The sequence below is a fragment of the Rhinopithecus bieti genome, unplaced genomic scaffold (genome assembly GCF_001698545.2).
Source record: "Rhinopithecus bieti isolate Rb0 unplaced genomic scaffold, ASM169854v2 scaffold_32072, whole genome shotgun sequence".
Taxonomy (NCBI): domain Eukaryota; kingdom Metazoa; phylum Chordata; class Mammalia; order Primates; family Cercopithecidae; genus Rhinopithecus; species Rhinopithecus bieti.
Genome location: NW_016813565.1, coordinates 203,121 through 211,884, shown reverse-complemented (window position 1 = coordinate 211,884; position 8,764 = coordinate 203,121). Strand labels below are relative to the sequence as shown.

Below are 8,764 nucleotides of genomic sequence, written 5' to 3'. Positions count from 1 at the left end.
GCGTCCTCTCTGGTCTCGGCTGCAGAAGCGAGATGACGAAGGGAACGTCATCGTTTGGAAAGCGTCGCAATAAGACGCACACATTGTGCCGCCGCTGTGGCTCTAAGGCCTACCACCTTCAGAAGTCGACCTGTGGCAAATGTGGCTACCCTGCCAAGCGCAAGAGAAAGTATAACTGGAGTGCCAAGGCTAAAAGACGAAATACCACCGGAACTGGTCGAATGAGGCACCTAAAAATTGTATACCGCAGATTCAGGCATGGATTCCGTGAAGGAACAACACCTAAACCCAAGAGGGCAGCTGTTGCAGCATCCAGTTCATCTTAAGAATGTCAGCGATTAGTCATGCAATAAATGTTCTGGTTTTAAAAAATAAAAGTGGAAAACAAAGGAGAGCAGAATCAGGATCTGACCCAAACCCCCAGCTAGAAGGGTTGTTTCTAAGAACGCACCCAGCAGGAGGTCTGCCGCTGGACCTGGAGTTTCCTGAGGTATGGGGTGGCGGGGCTAAGGGAGCTACACGGGGCAGAAAGAACCTAGCAGTGAAGTCAGGACTTGGGGACACACGGCAGCTGTGGGCACAGCACCCCTCCTAAAATCCTGCAGCGCCTACCAGCCCCTCAGCCCACCCCTGTACCCTGTGCTCCTGCCACCTTCCCAGCCTGCAGAAGCCTTGATACCCCCAACCATTCCCACACTCCAATCACCAGGTAAATGCTGGCTCCAAAAGGCAACAAATGTTTAAAATCAAGAATCAACTGAACAGAAGATACAAGTTCCCCTCTGCCAACAATGTTTCAGGAAAAAGCGTGCAAAGACGGCAGAAAGTGATGTCTGAATGCAGAAGGGTGGTTCCAAGCTCCCTGTGTCTCTCGGGTCATCCCCGCTCCTGAGGTGCCCACAAGTCACTGGAACTCGCCTCTCCCGCCCTGGTGCTGGGCATCTCACTGCCTCACACTCTTCTTGATCCTCTTCCCAATGCAAGTCTCCAGGGCACTATTTTAAAACAGGGCTGCTTCCTACTCACATGTTATTTCTTCTGTGCGTCTTGCCCAGACCCTTACAACCCTGTCCCAAGCAAAGAGCTCATCTCACCACACAGCTTCAGCCCCCACTTCTACATGGGAACACCCACCTCAACCTGTCCCGCTCACCCAGAAATTCTCTCGTGACAAAACTGCACGTACTGCTTTTCAAGACGTTTCAACCAGCTCAACTTTCAAGCCAAAGTCAGGAAGGTTCTGAAGAAGGAACATGCTGCCAGAATCAGCAAATGTGGTTTCATAATCTGAGACATCATGTGGCCTGGTAAAAACTGTTCATTTCTGGGGTTTTGTTTGTTTTTTGTTTTTGAGACAGTCTTACTTTGTCACCCTGGCTATAGTGCAGTGGCACGATCTTGGCTCACTGCAACCTCCACCTCCCAGATTCAAGCGATTCTCCTGCCTCAGCCTCCCAAGTAGCTGGGATTACAGGCACGTGCCACCACACCTGGCTAATTTTGTATTTTTAGTAGATATGTGTTTTTCCATGTTGGTCAGGCTGGTCTCAAACTTCTGACCCCAGGAGATCCAACTGCCTCGGCCTCCCAAAGTGCTGCGATTACAAGCGTGAGCCACAGCACCCGGCCTATTTGACTATTTAAGAGCCAAGGAAATGCCATTTAATCCTTCAATGACAGCCTTTCCAGGAACTCTTCGACTACAAAATCCTGACACAGATTGTTACCAAAAGTAACAGAGTGTAAGTCATTTTAAGAGGAAAGAGAAGTAATAGTATCTGGCACAAAATATGTTCATCACCAGGACACTTCAACTTGTCATAAAAGAAAGTGATCCCGACCTTCAGAGGAGCCAGAAGGAAAACACTGCGAAGAGAACCAGGGTGTCCCAGAAGCAGTGACCACCAACCTTGGCAAGAAAAATCCAACCTGAGCAAAGACTTCCTTCCTCCTCGCCACAGCCACCATGACACACTTCCTACACTGGTTTCTATAGAACACAAATTATGCAGAAGCATGCAAAAGAAGACATGCAAGAAGAGCATTCTTTTCTAAAAGTCAGCACTTTTTAGGAATGTACAGTCAAAAGGACAAAATGAGCTTTTAACTGTGAAGGTTATTTAAGAAATGCAAAAGCAGACTGACCAACTCTGATTCTGATCCTCACTCCCATGCACGAAAATCAGTACAGCTTTATGTTTTTTACACTGAAGTTTAAGCAGAGTTTAAAATTTAGTGTTCAGTTTCTCCATATCTAATTTATGATTCCATAACTGGAATTCCATGAACAAATAAAATCTTTTTAACTTTAGTCACACTGAAACACAATTCAAAGGTATCTAATTTCAAGAAAGTTAACAGAAATGGCTGGGCACAGTGGCTCACGCCTGTAATCCCAGCACTTTGGGAGGTCAAGGCAGGCGGATCACTTGAGGCCAGGAGTTTGAGACCAGCCTGACCAACTTGGTGAAACCACATCTCCACAAAAATTAGCTGGGCGTGGTGGCAGGCACCTGTAGTCCCAGCTACTCAGGAGGCTGAGGCACAAGAATCACTTGAACCTGGGAGGCGGAAGCTGCAGTGAGCCAAGATCACACTGCTGCACTCCAGCCTGGGTGACAGAGCGAGACTCTGTCTCAAAAAAAAAAAAAAGAAAAGAAATGGAAGGGACCGAGTTTTATGCCAACCACAGTGAGCAGAGCACTGATAATTATTCTAATTCATCGTTAAACCTGCAGCAAAACTGCACCACTTTCTTCAAGACCATGGAAGTTCATTTTTGCCATCTTGCTAATAACATCTCTCCATCTGTTTCCCCTTCATGTGAAGACCTGGGTGGATTAAAGAAAACGCCTCCAAGCACTTGCACCACACCAGCACCACATGCAGAGAAATAAAAACGGTCATTTCCTGCCTGAAGTTGTGTTCCTGGCAAACTGACCCGGGCTCACAAGGATTATCACTTCTTCCCTTTCCTCACAGTCCTGATTGTTTGGCAGTCAATTCTCAGAGCCTGACAACATTTTCAGCAGTGTTGTGCCTCTCCAACAACATTCTAGTGTCAGCATGTCAACAGCAATGCATAAAGACATGCATTAACTAAGTTAGATATGACTCTCCTCTGCAGATATGTCATTTGTGAAAATACAAACGAAAGTTCCAAAATAACTGAATAAATAGCAAATAACTATTGTCTTGTTTTCCCAATTTCAGCAGTTATTTTGTTTTCTTGGTATCTTCTGCTCAAATACAATGCCAATCAATGCACCAGCCTGAATGGACCTCGATGGGACTGCACTGACAGAAAAAAAAAGCCAGCCTCAAAAGATCACGTATGATGTGATTCCATTTATATGACATCCTTGAGATCACAAAATTACAGAGATGGAGATCAGATTAGTCTCAGGAGTGTGGCTATAAAGGGTAGCTTTGTGATGATGGTACAGTTCTGTATCTTGAGTGAGATGGGGGTCACACAAAGCTACAGGTGCTAAAACTGTATAGAACCACATACACACACACGTGCACGTAGATCTAATGAAATCTGAATAACCCTAGCGGTGTGTACCAGCGTCCGTTTCCTTGTGTTGAAAATGTCCTATAGTTATGCAAGATGTCCACATTAAGAAAGGTAGGGCGCCAGGCACAGTGGCTCACGCCTATAATCCCAGCACTTTGGGAGGCCAAGGTGGGTGGATCATAAGGTCAGGAGTTCAAGACCAGCCTGAACAACATGGTGAAACTCCGTCTCTACTAAAAATACAAAATTTAGCCGGGTGTGTTGACATACGCCTGTAATCCCAGCTACTCAAAAGGCTGAGGCAGGAGAATCACTTGAACCCAGGAGACAGAGGTTGCAGTGAGCTGAGATCACGCCACTGCACCCCAGCCTAGGCAACAGAGCAAGACTCCGTCCCAAAAAAAAAAAAAAAAGAAAGAAAGAAAGGTACAGTGAAGAATGCCAGGGATCTCCCTGTCCATTTTCTGCAACTTCCTGTAAAGCTGTAATTATTTCAAACTAAAGATTCTAAAACTGGGACTAAATAAAAGGACTAGGATTTTTTAATGCCAATTTAAAAAAAAAAAGAAACAGTTTATTAACTCTCACACGCTGAACTCATACTGAGAAAATGCAGGGTCGCTGGGTTGAAGTCAATCAGAAAGGATGAAGTTAATTTTAGGAGACATTAAGTTAGTTCACTACCTGAGCCACAAAAGCTACAACTTTGAGGGGCAGAGCTTGACACAAGGCCCCTTTTCAAATCCCAGAGCATGTTCATTGCTGCCTCTGCTAAGAGGAGTAACGCCCCAAGCCAGTCTGCTGGGAGTGGGTTACTTGAAGTGAAAATACAGCATCCTTAGTTCATGTGTCCATGTGCTCCCTGTCCACTCCCTCAGATACTTGGCACAGGGCTTTTTTTTTTTTTTTTTTTTTGAGACGGAGTCTCACTCTGTCACCCAGGCTGGAGCGCAATGGCACGATCTTGGCTCACTGCAAGCTCCACCTCCTGGGTTCAAGCGATTCTTCCGCCTCAGCCTCCCGAGTAGCTGGGACTATAGGCGCCCACCAGCTAATGTTTCCATTTTTGTGGAAAAGGGGTTTCACCACGTTGCCTAGGCTGGTCTTGAACTCCTGACCTCAGGTGATCTGCCCACCTCAGCCTCCCAAAGTGCTGGGATTACAGGTGTGAGCCACCGTGCCCGGCTGGCACTGGGTCTTGAAGGAGAGAAACTTTTTTTTGAGGCAGGGTCTCAGGGTCTCAATCTGTTGCTCAGGCTGCCCCGGCTGGAGTGCAGTGGCGCAATCCTAGCTCACTGCAGCCTCAACCTCCAGGGCTCAGACAATGCTCTCACCTCAGTCCACTGAGTAACTGGGACCACAGGGGCGTGCCACCACGCCTGGCTAATTCTTTTTTCTCTTTTGTAAAGATAGGGGTCTCACTATATTGCCCAGGCTAAGGGAGGAAAACTTAAGAAACTAGTCAGAAAGATGCAAATTTGGAGCTGAAACAGGCTTTAACGATATTTCAGCTCAAAATCCGCCCCTTCAACTGTCAGCTGAGGAAACTGAGGCTCTGTGGCTAGTGGCCTCCACTCATGCAGCTTTAATGATATCTCAGCTCTAAATCCACCCCTTCAACTGTCCACTGTGGAAACTGAGGCTCCATGGCCAGTGTGCAGCTGCTCTAAGAGGCAGAGGCAGGGTCAAGAGCCTTGGCTGTCAGCTCAGAGTCCTCTTTCCACAGGGCCCGACGACTCCTATCATTCACCCTCACGAGAGGAAAACTGCACACAAAATCAGAGCTGGCCAGGGAAAGGGGAATCGGGGACGCCTCTGCCTGGGACATGGAGCTCAGGTTCAGATGAGCTCAAACCCCGGCTGGCCCTCCAATCCCATAGCCAGGCACCAGCTCACTTTAATTAATTCAATACATATATACATTAATTATTTGCTATTCCTCAAATACCTTGGTCTGCTGCCTGAATTGCCCATTGGACAAAACCAGTCCAAGAATCACCCTCCATGTGAGGTCTTCTCTGGCTCACTCATCTACCCATTCGCTGGGTACATCTCGCATGCCAGACGCTCACCATGAGGAGAGCAGCAGCCATAATGTGATGAGCGAGACAGGGTGCCCACCTTGTAGAGCCCACCCTAGAGGGCAGCGGGGGAGATGGAGCCGCACGGGTGAAAAACAGCACCACAAGCTGAAGCCACTGCCCAGAAGGAGAACAGTGAGCACTGCAGCTGATGAGAGGCCATCCAACAGCAACGTCGGAAAGAGGATTCTGAGAAGGCGGCCGTATTAAAGAGACCTGGCTCCCCCAGCTAGGACGAAGCACCCCTTCTTCTACTAGCTCCTTCAGGGGAGGGGCTGTCTTATTCATCAGGATACATGAGTGGTTCTCCACGGAGGACAACTTTGCCCTAAGAGGACATTTGTCAATGCCTGGAGACATTCTTTCTTACCAAAACAGAGGCATATGGTGCTGCTATAAACATCCTACAAGGTACTGAACAGCCCCCACAACAAAGGGTGATCCAGCCCCAAATGTCAGCTCTGCTGAGTTGAAGAAAGTCTGCTCTATACAGTCAAGTATTTATAGAGTACAGCAGCTTTCCCATATCCACAGGAATACGTTCCAAGGCCCTCAGTGGGTGCCTGAAACTTCATATAATACTAAATCCTATACAAGCTGCTTTTTTCGCACACATACCTAGGAAAAAGTTGAACTTACAGATTAGGCACAATAAGAGATTAGCAGCAGCCAATAATAAAAGAGAACTGTAATGATATCCTGTAATAAAAGTTACATGGCCGGGCGCAGTGGCTCAAACCTGTAATCCCAGCACTTTGGGAGGCCGAGACGGGCGGATCACGAGGTCAGGAGATCGAGACCATCCTGGCTAACACGGTGAAACCCCGTCTCTACTAAAAAATACAAAAAACTAGCCGGGCGAGGTGGCGGGCGCCTGTAGTCCCAGCTACTCAGGAGGCTGAGGCAGGAGAATGGCGTGAACCCGGAAGGCAGAGCTTGCAGTGAGCTGAGATCTGGCCAGTGCACTCCAGCCTGGGCGACAGAGCGAGACTCCGTCTCAAAAAAAAATAAAATAAAATAAAATAAAAGTTACATGAATGTGGTCTCTTTAAATATTTCATTGTACTGTGCTCACCTATTTTCAGATCACAGGTGACCAGAGGTAACTAAAACCTCAGAAGGTGAAACCACAAATAAGGGAGGACGGCTGTACTGCGCTCCCTGTGGTAGGTGCCATCCTGTCAAACGCAGGCCCTCGCACAGACAATATATCTAACAAGTGGGTGACTTGTTGTCTAAGGAAATGCCTTCCAATCCCATCGTCCTGCCTAACACAATTTTCCTCAAAAATGGAAGGACAGACATCGCAGCTAACTTAAGGGTGCTCAGCCTTTGTCCAAGGAGTCCCCTTAACAAATAATACACACACTTAGTTTTACAAAATGCATGTTAGTCTCATTACGTAACAAAGCAAGAGAAAAAACCCTACTCGTAAAAGTGCTGATCTGAGGCTTTTTTTTTTAGCCTTTTTTTTTTTTTTTTTTTTTTTTTTTTGAGAAAGGTCTCACTCTGTCACCCAGGCTGGAGTACGGTGGCATGATCTCAGCTCACTGCAGCCTTGACCTGCTGGGCTCAAGTGATCTTGTCTCAGCCTCCCAAGTAGCTGGGACTATAGGTGTGTACACCAACACGCCCGGCTAATTTTCATGGTTTTTGTAGAGACAGGGTCTCACCACACTGCCCAGGCTGGTCTCAAACTTCTGAGCTCAAAAGATCCACCTGCCTCGGCCTCCCAAAGTGCTGGGACTACAGGTGTGAGCCACTGCAGGCAGCTCTATGTTTTGTTTTTTTTTTTTTAACAAAGTAGGGGAAAGGTTAGATGGACTTCTACCCTTAACACAGAGTGTGGGAGAATGACCATCCTCCTGATCCTCCACCCAGTCTAAGGAGATGAGAATTCAAAGGGAAGATCACAAAAATTCCTCAAAATATACACTAAAAATTATGAGGGTGCAGTGGCTCACGCCAGTAAACCCAGCACTTTGGGAGGCCAAGGTAGGTGGATCACTTGAGCTCGGGAGTTCGAGACCAGCCTGGGCAACACGGCGAGACCCCCATCTCTACAAAAAAAACACGAAAATCAGCCAGGCATGGGTGGTGCACGCTTGTAGTCCCAGCGACTCTGGAGGCTGAGGAGGTAGGATCACTTGAGCTGGGAGGTTGGGTGGGCCGTGATGGCACTACTGTGCTCCAGCCTGGGCGCCAGAGCAAGATCCTGTCTCAAAAAAAACAAAAACAAAAAATCATGAAGTCAACTATTTGCTGGATAACAAGGAAAAAAATGAACACACCAGACAGGAAATCGGCTTTGTTTCAAGAGGAGGTTCTGCACACCAAAGTCAAATTAATTTGTGGACCGGTGCACCCACCCTGCCACCCTGCACATCCTTCTAACAGGCCAAGCCTTCCTGGCTTGTTTCACGATTTGGTGTGGATTTTTTCCACCCCGAGGGGACACGCATGGGGTTGAGAACGAGGTCTGTGATTGGAGCAGCAGGCAGCGAGGCCGTCCCACACCCCGACTGCTGACTGCCTGCTAGTGTCCAGATTCCCTCCGGGAATGAGTCATTTTAATCGTCGTGGGTGAGATCTAATCAGGGGATAATAAGCCGCCAGAACCCAGCTCACAAAGCTGTTTCCTAGGAAGACACCGATTTCCAGATTTCTGCTCCCAAAGCTAAAATCCACGCCGTTTTGGAAAATGCTGGGTTAAACGCTCCAGTACTAGAAAGACCGAGGTGACATCATCCTGGGGGGGGCGTCTTGGCCTGGAACCCCCTTGGGGGTGCCGCAGCCCCCCGCGCGGACCAGCAAACGGGAGTGGAGATGTGAATGAAGGACCGTACCCCAAACCCCCAGACCCTGCACCCCTAAACCCTGTACCCCCTACCCCGCACCCCAGACCCAGGGCCCCGTTCTGCATCCTGGCCCGCACCTCCAGACCCGATACCCCAAGACCCTGAGCGCAGTCCGCACCCCCAAACTCTGGACCCCCACCCCGCACCCTGGTCCGCACTCCCAGACCCGGTACCCCAAGACCCCGAGCGCCGCCCGCACTCTCAGGCCCCGGGCCCCGCCCGCATCGCAGCCTGCACCCCCGCCTCGAGCCCCCGCCCCGGGCCTCCGCTCCCAGACCCTGTCTCCGCCTGCGGCCCCGGCCACA

At 48.7% G+C, this 8,764-nt stretch overlaps 1 protein-coding gene across 1 annotated transcript; it reads left to right on the top strand.

Moving 5' to 3' along the window:
• The first annotated feature begins 7 nt into the window (after positions 1-7).
• LOC108513016 (60S ribosomal protein L37) lies at positions 8-377 on the top strand. The gene has a single exon (XM_017848632.1). It carries the CDS (start codon positions 33-35, stop codon positions 324-326), a length of 294 nt encoding a protein of 97 aa, XP_017704121.1. The 5' UTR covers positions 8-32; the 3' UTR covers positions 327-377.
• Positions 378-8,764: the final 8,387 nt, after the last annotated feature.